This window comes from Zonotrichia leucophrys, chromosome 13, assembly GCF_028769735.1.
Source record: "Zonotrichia leucophrys gambelii isolate GWCS_2022_RI chromosome 13, RI_Zleu_2.0, whole genome shotgun sequence".
Classification (NCBI taxonomy): domain Eukaryota; kingdom Metazoa; phylum Chordata; class Aves; order Passeriformes; family Passerellidae; genus Zonotrichia; species Zonotrichia leucophrys.
Window position 1 is genome coordinate 1,840,846 of NC_088183.1, and position 22,302 is coordinate 1,863,147.

The following is a 22,302-nucleotide window of genomic DNA, read 5'->3' on the forward strand; positions in this document are numbered from 1 at the left end:
GCGGGACCCGCCCGGGCTGGGGGCTCGGGGCTGGCCCCGCATCCCGGTGCCGGTGCAGGGCTGGTCCCAAGGGCGGTATTGGGGCGGTCCCGATCCTGGTGCCAGGGTCGGTGTTGGTGCCGGTGCCGGGGCAGTACCACGGGCCAGAAAAGGTCCCGGTGTCGGTGCCGGGGCGGTCCCGGTATCGGTCCCAGTCCCGGTCCATGCCGGTGCCGGTATCGGTGCCGGTCTTGGTCTCAGTCCCAATCCCGGTCCATGGCGGTCCCGGTGCGATCTCGGGGCGGTGCCGGTCTCGGTCCCGATCCCAGTCCCGGTCCCAGTCCCGGTCCAAGCGGGTGCCGGGGCGGTCCCGGTGCCGGGGCGGTGCCAGGGCCGGGCGCAGGCCGCGCCCCGGGGGCGGTGTTGCGGAGCGGGGAGGCGGCTCCGGAGCCATCGCGCCTGCCCGGCCGGCGGCGGAGCTCGGTGCAGGGGAGGGGGGCGGGGGGCGGCTCGGCGGCGGGTCTGCGGGCCCCATGGGCGGGTGTGTGGGCTCCCACCACGACTCCTCGGGCAGCCTCAACGAGAACTCGGACGGCACCGGAGGTGAGCGCTGCGGGCCGGCCCGGGGGGCCCGCGGGGGGACCCCGGGGCGGGCGCTGCGGGCCGGGGCCTGCGGCGGGCGGGGGAGCCGCGTCCGGCCCCGGCCCGGATCGTGCCCGGGGCCATCCCCCGGCTTCTCTCCCGCGTTCGCCCGAAGTTTGCCGGGCCGGCGGGGCCGGCGGCGCTCGGCAGGCGCTGCCCCAGGCTCAGCCCCCGCCCCGCTCCGCGGCCCCGGCGTGCGGGGCTGTACCGGGGCTGTGCCGGGGATGGCCCGGGCTGTGCCCACCGGGCCCGCACCGGGGGCTGTACCGGGGTTATACCGGGGCTATACCGGGTTGTGTCCACCGGGGGCTGTGCCGGGGGCTCCGGGGCCGGGCCGTTCCGGAGCGGTGTCGGGGCTGTCTCGCCGGGCAGTGCCGGGGGGCTCAGGGACGCGGCCCCTGCTGCAATAACGGCCGGCTGGGGAAAGGCCCTGCCCGGGGCTCCCGAAGTTTGTTTTCCTCGGGCTCCGCTCCTTGCGGTGTGCGGGCAATGATTCCCCAGCTCGCTGAGATCCTGGCAGTGCTGCGGGGCCCGGGGTTATTTTCCAGCCGGGAGAGGTGCCTGGCTCCAGCCCCAGCCGCCCGTGGGACCGGAGCGGTAGGACATGCTGCATGGATGGATGCATGGATGGATGGATGTATGGACGGAGCAGCGTGGTCCCTGCGAGCGCAGCCCGACCTGGGCAGCAAAGCCAGCGTGCAAACGCTGCTGCAGTGTCAGCAGCCTTTCACCGGCGGGTTTCTCTCCAGCTAAATGCCTGAATGATTGCTTTTTCTACCCTCTCAGGTTTGTGGACCCCTGATGTTCTCCAGCTGAGCTGTGTGTGTTTTATAGTCATTTAAAGTCAGCCTACCAACAGGACACTTGACTTATAGGTAGTCCTCGCGCATGCAGGGTCCGCAGATTTCAGGAGGAGAATTGCTGATCTAGGTCTGTGTTTTTCCTTGTGTTTTACAGAATGTTATCTATCAGTCTGGTTTTTATTTCGGATGTCCCAGCTGATGGGTGTTCTTTCCATCAGTGCCTTTGCTGTCATTCCGTAATGTAAAAATATGCAGCACTTGGAGTTGTATCTGAACCAACCATCTGCTGGTTCATGCCAGATACAGAGTTCATGGAAACACCAGAATTCCAGCTGCTAGGAGCTGTGTGGGATTTCACGGAATCCAAGAATAATTGGGGTTGAGGACTCCAATAGTTGGGGAGTGACCTCTGGAGATCATCCAGTCCAACCCCCTACTGAGGCAGGGTCATCCAGAGCAGGTGACACAGCGACACATCCAGGTGGGTTTGGAATGTCTGCAGAGAGGGAGGCTCCACAACCTCCTGTGGATTGAATCACATCAGTGTCATTGAAAGGAATTTTATAGCTTTGAGTAGTGTGAGTCTTCCTTACTCTATTAGTAAAAAGAGAAGGAGTGGGTTACCTAAAATGCATCTGTACTGAGCACGTTTACCAACCAGTAAAAACCTGCAGGTGTGCTGAGCAGATTGGACCAGTCAAAGGAAAAGAACAGCAGGAATCATCACATACCCCAAAATCTTAACCAAAAAATAGCATTAAAAGCTCCACTGAGATGTGCTTTGGTGTTATGAGGTGAGATCATGTCACAGAAATAGGCTGGGTTTAATTTCCTTGCTCTTATCTCACCTGTGATATCGAATGAATGAGATAGGAGAAGAACACGATCGGGCTTTGGGTGATATTGTAAAACAGATTCCACGCCCCAGAGAGAGCAGCGTGTGAGGTGGGCACGCTCCATCCTTGCAGGCTCTCTGTGTCCCTGCCTGGTGCTCCCAGGGCATGGCTCTCTGCTGCTCTGGGGTTAAATAACCCATTGTGCCTGCTGCATTACAACAGCAGCTGGCCTTTCAAGATGTAAGAGATGTGAAATTCGTGTCAGCTGGCTCGTGTTGATTCATGCTCTCAGGGTAATGTTCCTTAAGGTTGTCTCGGCGAAGTGAGAAGCGCTGAAATTTCACTCGAATTATGAGCTTCTTAGGACTGTCTTAAACAATCAGCTCCAGTGTGCAATAGCCTGTTTTGTAATGCTACGGATCTGTTCCTGCCTCTGCACAAGGAGGAAAGGGGGGGTAGGTTGAGCTGGGGGAAGCTCTGAGTGTCTCCCCTAAATGTGACTCCCTAGGTGCCAAAGTCCAGCCTGTGCTGATTCCGAGCTTTACAAATTCTGCCAAGCCTCAAACCTGGCTTGCTCTGCCAAGGGAGCTTCTGTCTGGAGGCATCAGGCAGTGAAGCAGCTGAAGCAGAAGTGAGCATGGTTTGGAGTTCAGACCTGTGCAGAGAGATGACTTTTTCCTGTTCCCCAATGAGGCTCATTTCCTCCGGCTCCGGGGGTTGTGACCTCGCCCGCTGCATTCGCTTTCAGATCGCTGTCCGTGAGCGGGGCCAGAACGTTTCGAAATCCTGGGAAGGTGTTTTGGAACACGATGATTCTAGCTTGCCAGTGATGGACTTGTTTTGGAGAGGCTTTGTCTTTTCCCCAGAATGGAAAAGTTTCCTGGAGAATTGCGGGCGCCCAAGAGCTTGATTAGCCAGCAGCGGCTGTGTGCGATGCTGGGTGAGAGCAGAGCCAGCTCTCGAGTCTGATTCATCCCAGTTTCAATTTATTCCAGGGCAGTGGGGAGTGGCAAAATCGTGCTCAATTGTGTTATTGGAGTTGAGAGGAGGATTTGTCACATCCCTGTATTTTCCTCAGTGTTTTTGTCCGTGGCCAGCACTTCCCGTTGCTCGTGTGCAGCTTGGCAGAGCTGACGGCATGTCCTGGCCACGTGTGCTGCTTTTGTCTCTTCCTGTGGGCATTTTTCAAGGTCAGGATGTGCCTGTGTGTGTGTCAGGAGAGCTGGTGTGGATCCTCAGGTGTGCCTGCATGTGTGAGATGGAGCTAATCAAAAGGCCAGCTTATTGCACAGCTCTGTTTGCAGTGACCGGAGCAGGAGGAGGCTGTTCCTCACCAAGAATTTAACAGATGCTGCTCTGCCCATCGGGCTGGAAATGAAATGGGCTTTGCAGATTGGTACCAGCTGTTTCATTAGCACTGCTCTTTTTAGCAAGTTCTCATTTCACCAGGACATTGTTTGGCATAGACAGGAAAAGTTCCTGCCTCGATGCTCGGTGTGTTGTAGCCCAGCAGCACCAAACTGTGGTGGGTGGCCTGGGTGGATTTATTGGGGAGTCATTAAAGGACATCATTAATTGGGTTATAGACACAGGTTTTTATCCCTTTAGCTCAGCTGTCTCCCACCCAACAGCCCAGGGTTTCAGGAGCTGAGCACTGCATCCATGCCAAAGGTGCCAGAGTTCCTGCAGGATGGTGAGAGCAGGGAGGAATAACTGTTCTGCAGCCACTCCCCAGCTGTGTGACCTCTTCACTTGTGCTTCTGGCATTGCTTCAGGCTTGGAATGAACTGCTGGAAAACTCTGCCCTTGTGCCTGTACATCAGGTATGTTCAGTTGAGCAAAACCAGCAGAGCTGTGCCAGCTCCCATCCCGCAGGCAAGTCCTTCTGGAGGGCTCCTCAATTTCTTTTTGAGAAGGAAAAGGAGGAACCTGTTCATTCTCTCGGGGCAGCTCTCACCCCTCTCAGAAGCTGCGTGTTATTTTGTCTGACGTGGTGAATTCAGTGAGACAGTGACTCGTGTGGGGTGAGGGAAAAGCAGGGAATCCAGTGGCTGGGAGCAGGAGTCATTCCAGATTAGGGATTTTGGCTGCAACTGTCTGATTGCTGCTGAGCTCTCCTTGACACGATGCTCTCCTGCCTGCTGCAGTTCTTGTCACCCTTCCTCGGCAGCAAAGATGCTGATTCTCTTTGAAATTTCTCTTCTTTCCTGCTGCCCCCATCACCCAGCAGTGACAACAGGGCCAAGTGGAAATAAGGCTGCCAGAATGGGAGATTATTCAAACTCTCAATTCCCCCCGTGGAGTTTGATGCAGTGCTGGAGCTTCATTAACTCAGAGAAAGGCAAATATTGTGCTCCACCTCTGCTCTCAGCAACTGGACAACAGTTTCTTAAATATTTTCCTTGAGTGCTGTGCAGGGCTGCGTATCACATGGCTAATTGGAAGTCACAATAAGTGCTTTCATGGTGCTTCTCTGCAAGACTGACCAGGGGAATTTGCATATTAAGCAGTGAGATTTGTGGCTCACAATTGCACTGATACAGCCGGGCTCTGCTTGGCTGGCACGGGGGGTTAAACAAGCAGCTCATGACTGAGCACTTAAGAGCATTTGGTGGCTCCCTTTTGTGCTGGAGCACACAAAGAGTCTCCCAGAGGGATTTTTCAGTGGGTGCAGGCTGGGATGGTTTTTCACTGCCATCTGAAAGAGGCACCTCTGGATTTCAGGTAGTTCCTGCTGGTCTGGCATACAGGGCTGGCAAAAATATTCAGAAATCAGAGCTGGCTTTTGCTGTTAGGTCCTACAGGGGGGTGTTTTGTATGGTTTGTTTTCATTTTGGATTTTTTTTTTAATGGAATAACCAAAAAAGCTTAGCATGACGCTGAAATTTGCTTCAAATCCTTCCTGCTCCACGCCTGGGTGTATTTAAAGGATGTGTAGATGGAGCACATGGGGACATGGTTTAGAGGTGGCAGTGATGGGTTAATGATGATCCTAAAGGTCTTTTCCAACCTAAACGAGTCTCTGATTTCCACAAAGGTTTTAGCAGGGCTTTGGAATAAAAGTAGCCTTTAATAAATCTTATTTTCTGAGGTGATTATGGTCTGGGAATGGGTGCTGCCAACCCCTGGTAATTCAGTCCCAGGTGTTCCTCTCCTGGCTGTCACTCTGCTGCTGTCACACCTTTCATTTGTAAACTACAGGACTGGGTTTTGTTTTCCAGGTGATAACAGGGAGCTCTCAGAAACCCAAATAAAGTGTTATTTTTTGCTGTTAATAAGGGCTGGCAAACGAAGCTGTTTGGTTTCCTTTTTGGCTGGTTCCTCCATGTAATTGTTTGTTTGGCTTCTAGATGAAGTGATTTATTTTAATTTCTCTGTTTGGGATTGCAGTGTTGAAAACGACAACATCCTCCTTCACTGAATGTTAAATACAATAAATTGAACAGTCATTGTGCTTTGGAGACTTTTGATAAATGGAAAATATTATTAGTTGCCAGTTTGAATAAACTCTACAAAGCAGCCATGCACTCTCATTGCAGCAAGTACTGTGATAGCTATTATTTTTCATGTGAATGTTGAATAATATAATTTATGAGTCACAAATTATAATACAGTTGAAGCCTGAAATACAGATTTGCCTCGTGGTTAAGTTGCAAATTCCTCTGAGTCTTCTTGCAGGTACAAGGAAGGGTCAAGTTGGCCTTAATTGCCTTGATTGCCTTTAAAAAAGAAAGAATATAAAGATTTGGAAATTCATGAGCAAATGACCATGATTGAGAAGGGAATATAACTCCTCCTTATAATTTAGAGTGTGATGTAACAATCTTCATCCTCTTTTCTAGACAGACGTTGTGTATAAATGTCTGATGCATTTTTAAACAAATTGTGCTGTCTGTGGAGGAATAGCAAAGCTGGAATCAGTACCTGACTGTAGAATAAAACACTTTTCTTGCACTCTGAGGTTTTTAGTTAGTTTCATCCGCTGCTTCTGTGTTGTCTGGCATTTTAGAGTTGACAAAACAGAAATGTGCAACTACTTAGGAAGTAAATGAACTTGTCAGTTTTGTTAGGGATATTTTTAAAAATTTGGTTTGTTTTTTAAGGAAACAAAGGAGTTTCCCCTCACGTGGGGGTTGTGTTTGCAGTGTAATTCAGTGTTTCAGACTGAGTTTTCCATAGCAGAGAGGCGGTGATGGATCCAAAGCCTCCTGCATCCCAAAGCAGCAGGAATGTTGGTGGCACTGAGTGTGGAAAACACCTCCAGCACAGGATGTCAGCTGGTACTGCTCTGTTTGACCTGTGTGCAGGGAAAACGTCTCTTGTGGTTTATTTAAGGTTCACCTGGAACCTGAATTTTGCATTTGCTGCCTTGTGCTGGCCCTGGCACACTCAGATTTAATGCAGTGAGAGCTGGACAAAAGATGGGGCACAGCAAACTGCAGGAAGTGGTTTTGTTCTGGTCCCCGTTGTAGGATTAAATTAAAAACTGTCTCAAATGCTGAATGAGGCTTTCTTAGACTACCTTAAATATTTAAAATACCATCAGTCTCATCCTGAGGCTCCCCAGCCCTGGGAAATGCAAGGGCACTGCAGGTTCTGCAGGTAATAAATGCAGGAGCAATTATTGGATGCTATCAATTTGCAGGAGCTGCTCCACATCCACTTGACCTCTCAGGCCTGATGGAAAACATTTGGAAATTGTCCTTCCCAAAGCAGAAACGCTGCTGGGGATGTGGATTAGAGCAGTTTTAGCAGCTCCTCCCTCCAGCCTTTTCTCAGTGTCCTTTTCCCTGCCCATCTCCCCCTCTCCTCAGTGGAGAGGATTTAAAAAGGAAAATTCAAAGCCCTGCTTGAAAGCCATTTGTGGGAGGAGATGGGCACAGCTCTGAAGCACTGAATTTATTTATTTTATTTTTTTTTTGCTCCTGGAGAATCTCAGATGTGCTGGAGGATTTTCTGTGTGCCTGTCTATCTGTGTGTGTGTGTATAAAGACATCCTTGTGCTGCTGATGAGGTGGAAGGGAGGGGATTTGGGGAGTTTCTGCATGATCTGTCATGTGGTTTTTTTCCCCCACATTCTCCACCATGAAAGCAGAGGCACTTCACAAACGGGAGTGGAAAATGCTTCAGTAGTTTGCAGCAAGAACAGGTAGTGCCCAGGGGGAAAAGATTAGAGGCTAAAATGGGAAAATGTGTCACACAGAGCATGGTGGCTCTGCACATGTTTAACAGGGAAAGTTTACTCTTAAAACATATATATTCAGTCTAGGATTACCACCACTTTTTTAGAAATAAATGACTTTTCATCCCCTGAAATGATAAACATTTCATAGCTCGTAACAGCTTCCAGTTTATAATAATGTATAATAAATGTAGCAACTATAAATAATTCTCTTAGTTCAGACAACAGATTCTGGAGGGAGGCATTTTTCACCTTTTCCCAGAGGAGCTGTGTGCTCTTTGAGAGCACTCCCAGGGCCTGAAATGGCATCGGAAGCAGAGCGCAGCACTTTGGGATTGGAAGCTTGTTACCTTTCTATTTTTAAAATCCAGTCATGGAGCTGCAGCTCTGCTCCCATGCTGTGATGAAGGGCACTGTGGATTCAGCAGAAGAATCTCTCCGTGGCATTTACTTTGTTGCTTTATTTCCCTGCCACAGAGCTCTCATCTCCTGTGATTCCTGCCTGCCTGGGTAAATACAGACTCGGTAAAAGAGCACCTACAGAACAGCACAGGCTACCTGCAGCTGCCAAATGCCGTTTTCTCCTCTCTGCCAATTGTTTTGGGGTTTTTTTGGGAGCACCTGAGCCTGCAGCAGAGCATCAGCAAGCACAGGATAATGGCTGGCTGGAGAATTTAAGGGAAAATTGTTAATTCCCCTGCACTGGCTGCACAAAGCATTTCATGGAGAAGCAGTCAGCAAGCCCTGCCTGTATTTGTGCCTTCAGAGTGGGTTTGGGTGTGTTTTTCTCCCTCTCAGGTGCACACAGAAGCTGGCTGTGTCAAAAGAGTGTCTTTAATGCAGAATATTGAGCTTTTAAATGCTCCTGCTGCATGGCACTGCCTCCCTGACCCTAAGAGGAGACATGCCCTGAGTATGAAGGGGGACACCCAAATCTTGGAACGTACAAATGTATTTTAGATGTTTTTTTAGTGCAGGTACAAATCCCATTCCTACCTAGCATGGCTGTGCCTGCTCCCAGCTTGTTACCCTTCCCCAGGGTGAGAAGACAGGGGAAGGAGCAGTTGGGAAGTGTTTTGGGAAGCACCATGGTCACCCAAAGGTTGGGTGGGTGAATTCCCAGGTGGGATAAATTTGGTGGCAGTGATGCCTTGGGAAGGCTGATCTAGAACAGAGGCTGGACAGAGTTCCAGAATAAAGCAGGGATTTATTCAAAGGATCTCCTCCATGGATGCACCTTGGGCAGCACCAGAGCCCAGCCAGGGCTGCACCCAAGATGAACCAAAATGGCCCCAAAATGCACGGCCGGGCACGGGCTCTGTCCCTGGGATCAGTTCTGCTCCATTTGCACCTTGCAGTTCATTGTCCCATTCCAGCTTTAGCCCATCCAGTCCCATCCTTGTTTTTCTCTCTCCAGCCCACGGGGTTTGTGCTCCTGGGCTGAGATTTGGATCATTTGTCCTTGGTGCCCAGCTGGAGCAGGAATTGTTTTGTCTCCCTGCTCTGTGCACAGAGCTCACCATCCCTGATATGGAGCCCAAACTCTCACACTAAAGCAGAGCAGAATCTGCTGCTGATGCCTCAGGTTTGAGCTTTTCTATTTTTCAGAGTCAAACATGCTCAGCTGAGCTCTCCACTTCCATGGAGCGGCATTCCCAGATTTGCCGCTGCCCCATGGCTGAGGCTGAGCCAAAATCTCCCTTTCCCTGGGCATTCCCATCCTCCCAGTGCCTGGAATGACCAACCCTGCTCTGGCAACTGGGAAATCACAGCTCCCAGCTGAGCAGGAGCGCTGGGAGGGCTGAAGGGGAGGAAAGCTGTCACAGAGCTATTTAAACTTTATTTTTTTGAGGGTTAGATTTCACTCATGAGTTGCATGTTGATGACTTGGCTCGGTGAAGCACGTAGCAGACTGATTTTTTTTTTTTGTGATTTTTTCTGCTCTGTGCCCACATAAGTTCGTTAAAAGCACATGGGTTGCTATAAATATGAGTGCTTTTAGAACAAAAATACCTTCTGTGAAGTGCTGATCAATATTGGATATTATCCTGAGACAGGTTGAAATGCTCATTTGAGATGAGTTCTCACTCTTTTGTGTGTTTTTCACATCCACAGATCTCCATTGTGTGTTTATCCAGATCTAAAAGTAGTTCTGGTGCCAAAAAAGCTCGAGTTTCAACAGAAAACCACATGATTATTGCTTGACTGAAGTCACACACTTCCAGTCACTCACAGATGGGATGGCCCCACGTGGATGTTACAGCAAAATCCCATTTTTTGCTGCCTTCGTGCATCCCAACAAATCACATTCCTTGTGTGTATCCAGGGCTCTCCTTTTAATACAGCACTAAAATAACTCCAAAAATCCTCCAGGCACGGGTTTGGCTTTATCTGAAACTCTTGCAAAATAGAGCAGGGAATACAAGATTTTAGTCTGGCAGCTGGGAATAAAAAAGGAGCAGCAGCATTGTCAGATTGTTGTGGTTTGGTGTTACAAGGCAGTACCAGAATGAAAATCCTTTAGTTGTAAATAAGCTTTTAGTTCTTGAGCTCTGCCTCAGAATGGAGACTTTCTAATTGAGTGTAGACAGAGATTCTTTCCTGTAAACCTCTAAAAACACTTGGATTTCGGGGTTTTATTCTCCTAAATAACACAAACCTTTAGAAACCATCACAGGTTCTTCTCAGCTGTTGTTAGAGGGGAATCTCAAGGGCTCTGTGTGCTCTGCCTCCCTGGGAAGTTTTGTGCCCTTTCTAAATATTTGTGCCCTTTCTAATTCTCCTAAATATTGGTGTCATTTTGTGCCCTTTCCAGTTCTCCTAAATATTGGTGTTGTAGGAATTAGGTTAAAGTTGAGGAGGAGAAGTCGTGGCTTTTGATTGAATTATCATTCTGGCAGCTTGAAAATTGAAATTTTAGCTTGAAAAATGAAATATTCTGCTGGGTTTTGGAGTGTTGGAGTGCTCAGCAGTGGGGAAAACACAAATCACCCCCTTAAAAAGGAACCCAAAATTCTCTTTTTTATCTTGAACATGACAGGAGTGGGAGGGCTCCAAACACTCCCCATTCCCAACCTCCATCCGTCGCAGGATCAGTCATGATCAGTTCTCAGGGAGCAAATTTCCCCCAGAATTTTTAATTTAAACTTATTGAAATTGATCCTTATCACAGCTTCTTCACAATATTGCTTTGGGAAATCAACAGGTTCCTTTATAATTTTTTTTTTCCTCCTTTATCCGTCCCAAAAAAAGTGTTTTATCTTAGGAATGCCACTGTTGTTCTTTCAGACTCTGATCATGTTTTTCCTGATGACTGGTGTGCTGCAGGAACTGCATTAGCATTTTATCTTATTGTGCTGGGAAACTTATTACCAAGAGTTAATAATTTGCATTGAGCTCACATTAGTTAGGAAAATATTGCAGATATTTTTGAGGTGGGGGAGGAAGTGTTTTGGTTGCTGCCAGTGTCCTGCTGTAACATCTCTTGGCAGCTCTGTCCAGAGGGATGCTGAGCTGCTCATCTGATCATTGAGCCTGTTCAAACCAATTTTATTAAGTAAAAAAATCCATTTTATTAAGTATTAAGTAGTGACAATTCAGCTTAAAGTTGTGCAAAGTCCAAGATGGCAAAGGCTTCTGTATCTCTGCTTCAGTGCTGTGTCAAACAGAATATTCTGCCTTAGAAATTCTACCAACTGATTTAATCTTGCCTTGAAACTCTTTCCAGGTTTGCCTGCTCAAGGATTCTGTCGCTATCTGATTGCTCTGCCTGCCAAATTTCCAGGCTGGCTTCATCTGCCATTGATAAAGTGCATTTCTCTCTGCTCGCTGCCTTCACCCTTCCTTCTTTCACACATCTCCTTTGGTTATTATGAATTAATCAGGGCATTTTTTCCAGCTGAGGGGACTCTTGCCATGCAATTCAGCTTTAGGGATCTGCACCATTTCTTTTCTTGTGTTTTGAAACTTTCCAACTTTTGCTGGTTTCTGTTGAAGGTTAATAAATTAGGAGCCCTTTTTCTCTCACAGAGCATTTTTCTACCAAGATATTTCAGGGATTGATGTTTGTTAAAGGCAGTTTTGGTGCTAATAACAGGAGCTGTGTGGATGCTGCTCAGTTTTTAATGCATTTTTCTCCTGCTCATCCTCAGGTCTGAGAGTGGCCCCAGTTCTGCTGCTCTGGGCTTTGAGATGCCTTTGTTCAGAGCTGTGGAATCAGCACTTCCCGGGCATGGTTTGCTCATTAGAGCACAGTAATTAGTGAGTTTGTCATGGACTTGCATGCAGCCATTCTTAGGCATCCTTTGCACTGCTGCAGTGAAATCAGCTTTGGGTATTGGGGTTTGATTTTCCCAACACTTTCAGGAGTTCCTTTCCCTAAACCAAATAATCCCACCTGAGGAGCTGTGGGAGAGGTGGGCTCCTGTTTTCAGATGGCTGAAATAAGAATCTCTTTTTAATAATGCATTCTCATTGCCAGTCAGACTTCTCATCCTTAATTTGAAGCTATTTTCCCTTGCAGAAAGGGCAGCAGGGATGAGAAGAGGATCTGTGTGATAATGGAGAGTTCTGCTTGAACTCGGAATTTTTCTTGCAGTCACTTTAGGGCCCAGCATCTTCACACATTTATTTAACCTGTTATTACATAAATTATGCCTTAAATAATGGGGAAAAATAGGAAAAGTGCATCTGTCCTGACAAAGAGCTGTGCTCTTGCTTTGCAGTGATGCCACAGGAGAAATGAGCTCCTGGAGCACTGTGGTGAGGAGCTTTTTAGAAAAGACAAGCACAGCCCATGGCCGAGTCCTGCTTCAGCTTTTGCTGCCTATGAAACAACTGAGAGCATTGCCAGCACCATCCCTGGGCTGCCAGTGTAGAGAATTAAATGCATTTTCAATCAAATTCTGTGATCCCTGCTTTGAAAGGAAGTTCCTCAAGGGCTGTGTGTCCGTCGGAAACACTGAGCAAGCACCACTCAGGCCATTAATAGAGCTAAAGCCTGGTGTGCTCAGGGACTTCTGAAAGAGATCAGATTAATTTGCTAAAGGTGGAAAGGCTCTGGCTGCTTTAATCTCGCTTCATTTCAGCAATTGAAGTGAAGAGGGCAGGTTCCTGTGCCTCCTCCAAGGTCCTTCCAGCTCACAAGGTGCTCTCTGTGCTGTGCATTGCTGCGAGGAGGAGGAGACCTTGATCAAGTTTCTAATTTTGGGGGATTTTAAATACTTAGGATTGGAGTGATTGGCACAGGGTGCCCAGAGCAGCTGGGGCTGCCCCTGCATCCCTGGCAGTGCCCAAGGCCAGGCTGGATGAGGCACCTGGGACAGTGGCAGTGTCCTTGCCCATGGCAGGGGATGTCCCTCAAGGTCCCTTCCAGCCCAAACCATTCTCTGATTACATCAATAATCCTTGAGGCTCTAACAGGGCTGGTTTTTCCCTTTACAAGGGGATAAAAAGGCCTTGAAAGGAGGGAGTTTTAATTTTTATACTCCCATTTACAGGTTTGGGTTGGTTTGGGGTTTTTTTTTTCCCCCCTGGATGTACAAGACATCCAGGTATTTATACAAGTTGCAACAAAGGCTTGCACGTTTTTCGTTTTAGCTTAGATTGCTTTCTAATTATCTGAGCAATCCACTGATGTCCTTATCTGTTATTACTTGCCTCTAACTGAGGGATAAATGTGGATTTCTTAACAAGATGTGTAGTTGGAGGGTAGGAATTTCTTATGAGGTAACTCATGTGTTCTACACTAAATTCTGAGCTTTATCCAGCATGGGTGCTGGAGTTTTCTCTGGGGTGACTGCCCAGGTGAACAGAGAGGAGTTGAGTTTCAAAATTGAATGTGAAATATTAACTTTACTATGGAAAAGTACCTTCTAAATAGGGCTGAATAAAGCAGCAAGTATTGTTCCGAGAAATCCAATTTCTTAGATGAAATCTGTCAATGTTTGTGTGACTTTCACTTTCACTTTTCTTGAAACCAAGCAATCACCTTTCAGTTTTCCTCAGGCACCTGAGGAACATTACATGGGAGTGTAAAATGAAATCATTAAGATAATGTATGTTTGGGATGTGTGTCAGGTAAGATTCCTATTTTCAGCTTACACTGAGCTCTTAATTAACTGATGAGCTTAAGCAGCTGAGATACAGTAATAGTGCATTTAGTTAATTGGCTCATGTGAAACTTTATCCCTGCCAATAACTGTGACACTGGAATAAATTCAAGACATGGTGTTAGATCCTTTAACTAAGCTAATTTAATCGTTGGTCATTGTAAAAACAGCCACCAACTTGGAGGCTTTTTTTTGGTCATTCCCTGCTGGAATTTGTGACTGCTGTGCTGGCAGCAGTGACATGGCAAGCATGGCATGTTCAGCCAAAAAATCCTTGGGAAATGGAGTTGGCCATCTGTCCTGAGCATTATACCTTGAATTACCCAGATTTCAGGGTGTGCTGGGAGGGTTTCATGCAGCAAAGCCAAATTTTGGCTGTGCTGAGATGGGGTCTGAGCAGTTTTACCCGAGGGAAAAACCTGAGAAAGATGGAGAGGGAATTCTGCAAGAGCCTGGAGGGACAGGACAAGGGGAATGGGGTCACACTGACAGAGATGGATATTGGGCAGGAATTCTTCCCTCTGAGGGTGAGGAGGCCCTGGAATGGCTTTCCCAGAGAAGCTGTGGCTGCCCCATCCCTGGAAATGCCCAAGGTTGGGGCTTGGAGCAGTCTGGAATGGTAGAAATTGTCCTTGCCCATGGCAAAGGCTGGCACTGGATGAGATTTAAGGTCCCTTCAAACCCAAACCATCCAATGACTTTATAAACTTTGCATTTACTTGGGTAGTAAAGGAAATTCCCTGATGGCACCATCCAGAATGTTCATCCCCACATTTAAACACCCTCTACACCAGGGCCTGCTGAGCAGGGTGTCCTGGCTGCTTTCAGCACCATCACACCTCATCAGGGTTTGAAGAAATCCTCAGCCAAATATTTTTTTGTCATTCTGGCAGGGTGGAAAGATAAGGCTGCCTTTGATTATTATTTTTTTTCCCCCTTGAAAATTTTGCTGATGTTGGAAGCACTGGTGGTGTGTTAAACACAGCCCAGATGTCCAGCAGATGGTCCTGTGTCACTTGCCCAGCTCCGAATTCCTGGTGGCCTCGTGTGGCCAGGCTGTGGCTGTGTGACAGAGGCCAGCACTGGCCACACCACTCCCCTGGCTCAGCCCTGAGCAAAGCCAGGCTTTGGTTTAAACCTGCTGAGCCAAACCCCACCTTGGCCTTGCTCAAAGCACCCAGAACTCAGCTGGGAGAAGAGTTACAAGCCACAAGAGTTTGAGTAGAATGATAGTGAATTTGTCACAGGGTGAAAAAGTAGAATTTTGGTGTTTTAGAATGGAGGTTCAAGAGGCAAGATGGAGGAATCTGGGCATGTCGTCGTCTTCTCCTCCTTCTTCTTCCCCTCCATCTTCTGCTGTGATGGTGGCACTTTTGGATTGGTTTAGAGTAGAGACAAACTGTCTAACATAGGTGATAGGTATTGGAGAATTATTGTAAATAAAGTACATATTGTTTCTAGTATAAAAAGGGCAGTTCCTGTGCCACTGTCAGTGTGGCACTGGGAGAGTTTTGGTGCTGCTCCTTTTCCCTGGATGTGCCCAAGGAAGGGCTGGAGGTGGCACTCAGGGCTCTGGGCTGGTGACAAGGTGGGCATTGGGCACAGCCTGGTGATCTTGGAGGGCTTTTCCAACCTCAGTGGTTCTGTGGTGTCAGCCCCAGTGAACTTTAAATCACTCTTTTAGCACTTCATGCTTATTGTGCAGAGGTCAGAGGGAGAACAGTCTCAAGGAGGGAGGGAATTTGTGAGCCTGAGCTGTTCCTTTGCAGAACTGGACATGTCCTGGTGTTCAGTCCATGCTGCCCATGAGCCTGGAGCAGTGGGCAGTGCCCTGTCCCAGCAGGGCACCAACACAGGCTGTCCAGGCAGGAATTTGCACTTTTATCTGATGTGTCTAAAGTTTCCCTGGGAACTGAAGGGACAGGAGACACTAAAGGCTTTTAGTGCTTTAAAGGTGAAGTTGTTGAGTTGCATTCTTCCTCATGCTGAGATACACAAAGCTCTGGGGTGGGTTTTTTGGTTTTTTTTTGTGCAGATAAGCTCTGTGCAGCTTCCCAGAGCTCTGTGCCGCTCCTGTTTTGGGTGTGGGGCTGCCCTGGTGCCAAGCTCAGTTGCAATTGAGCTGCAGTTTAAGCCACACGCTGCAGAAGTCACAACAAACGTGTGCCCTGTGCAGCCTGGCTCACACAGAATATTTTTCATGTTGCTGACAGCTTCCTTAATGGTTCTTGTCACAGCTTTTAAAAACGGTGGCCCAGTTGTGCACTGTAGATGGTGCAGATTGAAGCTCTTGGTGTTGCACTCTGTGGGTTGGGGATGGGGAAATCTTTATCCTCTGCTGTATCCAGCTGAAAACATTCATCTGCCAGAGATAGGAGCAGTTTAAATTCCAGAGTAAACAGTGCTGACAGGTAATTGTGTTGATAATGTCTGTCCCCTGGAGCTGTTTCACCTCACTGAACTTCCCTGCCTGGGGCTGACTCTGAGCTGGGTTTTACAGCTCCTGCTGTTGGACCTGAGTTCAGGCAAGCTGGCTTTGGGGCTCCAGAGACAGATGGGCATCCCCTGGGCTGTGCCCTGCCTGGCAGCCTGCCTTCCTCACCCCTGCCCAGCCCCGAGCCAGCCTCTGAGCATGGGGGGACTCCACAAAGGTGTTCCCTCCATCAGACATTTGTCTCTGTCCACAGGAGCTGCTGTGCCATGAGCTTAATCAAAATGACTGAGAATTGAGAATGAGATTGAGAGTTGAGAATCAAGACGATTGAGAGTTGAGAATCAAGACGATTGAGAATTGGGAATGAGACTGAGAATCAAGATGATTGAGAATGAGAGTTGAGAATCAAGATGATTGAGAATGAGAGTTGAGAATCAAGATGATTGAGAATTGAGAACAAAATTGAAAGTTGAGGATCAATAGGATGAGTTGAGAATCGATTGAATTGAGAACAAAATTGAAAGTTGAGGATCAAGGTGATTGAGAATCCTCTACTTGTGCACCCAGCAGGAGGGTGGGTGGGCAGGCAGGACTCAGGAATATATCCACAGAGCTTTTGGAAATAATAATCATGGAAACAAAGGATGGTTTGGGTTGGAAGGGACCTTAAAAATCATCTTGTTCTGGGCAGGGACATGTTCCACTGTCCCAGGGTGCTCCAAGCCCATCCAGCCTGGCCTTGGGCACTGCCAGGGATCCAGGTGGCTCTGTGCCAGGGCCTGCCACCCTCACAGGGGAGAATTTATTCCCAATATCCAGTCTAATTTCCCCCTTGCCAGCTGGCTCTGGGCTGGGAATGCCCCCCTTCCCACAGGTCAGATAAAATGCACTGTCTTGGTTTCATTGCTCAGGGCATCCCAGGGCTGTGGGCACCTGAGCAGGTCCTGCCTGGGCTGGGATGAGCTGGGATCTCTGCAGTACCACAGAGGGAGCAAAGATTCAGATTTCCAAAGATGAAGCTTTTATTTCTTGCTGGGTCCTTCGAGGGGTGATGAGCTGCCTGGAAATCTCCTGATTTCTTCTGCAGTTTCTGCTGAAAATGATGGGAGAAATGGAAAATTCAGTGGAATAGCTGCTAATTAGAGTCAGTTTTTCTCTTAGTCCAGCTCATCCATACACGCTCATCCTGTCATGCTGAGAAGCCTCTGGATTGACTCGAGGGGGAAGGTTTAATGTGCAGACACAGGCAGGGATAAGCTGTCCAGAGCTGCCTGGAATTACCACAGGAACTTGCATTTTACTCCCTGCAGCCTCTTCTGGGCAATTTTGGGTGTTGAGTAAGAACTGAGGAGGAGCAGGGAAAAGGATTCCCTGCCCAGCAGGGTGTGCCAGGCTGGGGGCACTGGGTGGCACCAGTGATGGATTGTCCCCCTTGTCCCCAGAGGCAGCACATCCATCACTGAGCAGCAGCACCTGGTGTCTGCCTTTAGTGCTGCTGCTCCTTCCCCTCCCCATCTGATTATTTTGTGTTTATTTTCTTCCTTTCTTCACCTCCTTTCAGGTGGGGGAAAGGGGAAATTGCTCAGGGCTTGGCTGGAGGGTTTATTTCTGTGTGCTGATGTGTCTCTGCTGGGTTTGCTGCCCTGAAAAGCTTCACAGTTGTTACTTGGCTCAGAATTAATACCTTTGGCTCAGAATTAATACCTGTGCCTACACTTCTATAATATTGCTTTGAGTCTGCAGCGTGGTGTTTTAGTACACAACTATTTCAGGAAATAACCTGAATTTCTACCAGGGAAGTAGCGTTCATTTTACCCTCCTAAAAAACCATAAAACTTGACTTAGTTTCAAGCATTATCTTTCTGTCTGTCTGTATTTATTTGGAAAGTTCACACAGGCTCCCTAGAAATATTAATTCCTTTCCTTGTTAGGAAGCTTAATTGTCCCAATATTTCACTTCTAAGTCTTTGCCACTGTCCAGTGCCACTTCTGTTCCAAAATCCTCCTCTTGCCTTGGAAGAATGTAACCACCTTAAGAAGAAAATTGCTGAAAATCAGCAATAAACAGATAAAATTCTGCCATTTTCCTGTTGTTGGGTACGCCTGTGCTATTTAATGTAATTTAAATTGTGTAAGCCTGTGTTGCTTAATGTAATTCAAATTGTCTGCTGCTTAAGTGCAATGAATTTTCCCTTTCTCCCTCCCTGTTTTCCCTGAGTTTTTGCTCTTTTCCTTTGTCCTGGCTCTTCCAGCACTGTTGTAATTCAGGATTACACTGGAGAACAACACAAAGAAAATGTTTAGGATGAACTGTGTGATAGTGATACCAAATTACAAGGTACCTCATGAGGAAATTGGAGCAAAATGGGTTTCAAATGGGATTCATTTGATTAAGTAGAGAAGTGCTGGGTGATTGTGGGGAGAGGAGCCCTTGGGACTATTCCTGACAGAAACTTTCTGGGTAGCAAACTATTATTTGCATTTCATTCCTGATAGAAAAATACTTTGTTAGCAGCTGAGCCTCAACAGGGAAGCAATCTGGTAAAGAAAATAGTTTTGATCATTGGTTCAATTTGAAAAACATTTCCTCAGCTTTCCTCTGGCTGCCTTCAGGTCACTGCTGAGGTTTCTCCAGGGTGAGCATCCCCTGTCCTGCTGGGGAAACCTTTGTTGTCTCTCACCACTTAAGCACTTGGCTTCATCTCTTGGATATTTTCTTAATCAAGGCAAAGGGACAAAAAAGAAAAGACTACATTTTCTTTTATTTATTATTTATTATAATAAATAATATAAAATAAAAAATAATATAAAAGAAAAATTAATATAAAATAAACAATAATATAAATAATATATTAATTTTATATATAGAATATAATAATTGATATAAAATAAATACTGTAAAAGAAACAATATTATAAATAATATATTCAGTATTTATAAAATATGTTACTGATATAAATACTATAAAAGAAACAATATTATAAATAATATATTCAGTATTTATAAAATATGATACTGATATAAATACTATAAAATAAACTCTATTATAAATAATATATTAATTTTTATATAGAATATAATCATTATATAAATACTATAAAATAAATACTATAAAATAAATACTAATATAAAAAATATTATAAATAATATGTAATTTTATATATAGAATATGATAATGATATAAATAATAGAAAATAAATAATGTAAAACAAATAATAATATAAAATAAACAATATTATAAATAATATATTTATTTTATATAAAAATGTAATAATGATAGAAGTAATATCAAATAAAAAATAATTTAAAATAAATAATAATATAAATAATATATTTATTATTATATTTTATATATAAAATAAATCTTGCCAGATTCTCCTATTGCAACATTTCACCATTTGATCTGGGAGTGTTTGCCTATATTTGCTCTTAACTCGTGTCCCACTGGTGGGCTGTCCCTCCCTGGTGCTTTCTGGCTGTGTGTCCATGTTCCCCCCGATCTGCAGGGATTGGGGAGCACAGCCAGGCCCTGTTCCTGTAACTCCAATGCTGATGAACCTGGAGATGCCCTGAAGTGGAACATGTCCAATCCAGGTGGCTCCTCCTGGGTTTCCATGCCCTGGGTGGGTTCTGTGTGCTGGAAACTTCCCCACCACCACACTGGGCCAGTTTTCCTCTCTTTTTTACAAAAGCTGTAAAAGACTAATGCTGCAAGCAACATATGCTTGTGTTTCCAAGGGAAGGGAGGAAATTCGCTGTGGAGCACTTGCAGGGATGGAACAGCCAAATTTGGTCCTAATTTTAGTTTTAGGAATAGGTGCAAGATGTTTTGAAGGATGGGGTGGGAGGGAAAACTCTTGTAAGGCTGATGGCAGCAGAGGTGTTTGCACAGATAATTAAGATTTGAGCTCAGCTGTACAGGGCTGTTCCAGGTAACCTCATCCAGGGTTACCTGGCGGGTCAGAGAGTGAGGAGGAGGAAGATCCAGGTCCCACCTGAAGCACAGAGAAGTTCTGCCCTTCCCCAGAGCTCTGAGCTGTCCCTGGCCCAGCCTGGCCACGTTTGATTTGACACAAAACCCTCTGGGCCTGAAATATTCCCAATTTGGTGATGGAGTGCTGTAATTTGGGTGGTATAAATTAGGAATTATGGATTGTGTAGCTGGATATTGGCTTTTAATACAGGAATCCTGTGGTAGCAGCTGCTCCTGCTCATCTGGTCCCCCTCAGAAGAGGCACCAGTGATACCCACAGTGATATCCACAGTGATAGCAACATAACAAACACACCAGCTGCTCCAAAGAACTGCCACTGAGACATTTCTTGACATCCTGTTAAGAAACTGATTTAAATATCTGGGTTTATCTGCATAAGGAGCAGAGATAACCTTCTAGATTCATTGCTTTGATGGGAAGCTGCGGGGAAGGGAAATAAATTTACAATTCAGGTGATAAAACAGTCTGCGAGGATTGGAGAAATACATTTTTTCCTTCTGAAAAATAAGACTTTGTAGGAGTTCAGTGGGGCAGACAGGAGCAGCTGCCTCGGGGATCCAGGCTAGCAAGGGCAAATAGGGAATGCTGCTAAATCCTGCAGGAACAGCTCATGTGTGCCATTGCTTTGGGGCACTTTGAGGCATTAAACAGAATTGTTAGGATTGGAAAACAGGATCATTAGGGCAAACAGGGAATGCTGCTAAATGCTGCAGGAACAACTCATGTGTGCCATTGGTTTGGGGCACTTTGAGGCATTAAACAGAATTGTTAGGATTGGAAAAAAGAATCATTAGGGCAAACAGGGAATGCTGCTAAATCCTGCAGGAACAGCTCATGTGTGCCACTGCTTTGGGGCACTTTGAGGCATTAAACAGAATCAGTAGGATTGGAAAAGAACTTTTAGAAGAGTTTGTGTCCAGTCTTTGATCCATTTCCAAGCAGACATGAAGGGAGGTTTGGATCCCCATCCCTGGAGGTGCCCAGGGAATTCCTGGAGGTGGCACTTGGAGCTCTGGGCTGGGGACAAGGTGGGGGCTCAGTGGGCTGGGAGGACTTTCCCACCCTAAACTCTGTGCATTTCTTACCCTCTTTGGGATGCACAGCCCCACCTGCACCCCTGAGCTGTTGGAACAACAGCCTAGCTCATTTTGGAGTGTGGCTGCTGATATTTCACTTTTTGAAAAGTAGACCAGTGCTGATTTCCATATTCCCTTCTAAATAAATCCCTTGCCAAAAATATCAACCATTGGCCTCTGCTGAGAGGGTGACCTGGAGCTTTGCTTCAGAGAGAACGTGCCTTCTTCTTGGCATTTGGAAAACAATTCCTGCTTTCCAGCAGGGTATTAATAATTTCTTACTCGTGTTGAAGTGATGTAAGATGAAAAATTAATGTGGATGCTGCTTTCTCTTCTGGATGCTGCAAGCTGCTGGTGCCTCTGATGGGTATGGTCTGAAATGAAGTCAGGGTTTCCTTCTGAGCTCTAATTTCCCTCCAAAGTGAGGAACAGAAAACTGACACTGTAAATACTTTTAAGTGGTTCAGACTGTTGATGTTTGTTTCTTTATCAGCCTTGTTAACAGAAAAGGGAAAGTGCTTTGATGTGGTCCGAAAGTTTGGTTGTGGAAATTCGCATGTTTTGCTTTAGTGACTAAAACATGGGCTGGAAAGAGAAATATTTGGGCATTTTTGCACATTATTTTTTTACATGGCATAAGTTTCTCTCCTCCATTCTGCCCCATCTATCCACAGAGCTAAATAATGAATATTTCTTCAGGGAAGGCATAAAGCTTTTTGGGGATCCTTGAAGCACTTCTATTAAATGATAAACACACCAAAGATCTTTTTAAATACTGGCTTGTGCTGAAGCCAGATTGTGTTTAAAGGCTCAGGACTGGGATGGATGGCTTGTTAGAGTGGATTTGGCTTTGGAGCCATTTGGAGAGTCCCTTTCTTCCACCACCCTTCCTTCCAACTCGGAAAAAAAGAGAATTTATCCCTGGGTTTATGATCACTGCTGTCTGTGTGGGAAGGATGGGATCTCCAGGGAGGAGTTATTGGAGGCTGTGAGGATCTGAGCCTCTGCTAGAGTGAGGATAAATCAATTTTTAATAAATGTGGGTGCAGTCTGGGGCAGGGTGGGAAGCAGGGAGAGCAGTGGGCTGCTGGATTTGCAGTGGGCTGAGGGAAGTGCCTTTAACCTGCTTCCATAATTGATGGCTGGGGACAAGGAGAGGGCCCTGTGGGACAAATCAGCATCCATTGAGTGGATGCAAACAGATGTGAGCTAAAGTGGAATGGAAAAAAAAAAGATATCCACTGAC

The 22,302-nt window shown here is 46.5% G+C and overlaps 1 protein-coding gene across 1 annotated transcript in view; it reads left to right on the forward strand.

Annotated features, from left to right (window-relative positions):
* Positions 1–463: 463 nt before the first annotated feature.
* UBTD2 (ubiquitin domain containing 2) overlaps positions 464–22,302 on the forward strand; it is a 43,506-nt gene continuing 21,667 nt past the window's right edge. Inside the window, exon 1 of the mRNA XM_064725269.1 lies at positions 464–582. Coding sequence (XP_064581339.1) covers positions 513–582 — 70 coding nt within the window. The 5' untranslated portion in view covers positions 464–512. The remainder of the gene's footprint in view (positions 583–22,302) is intronic.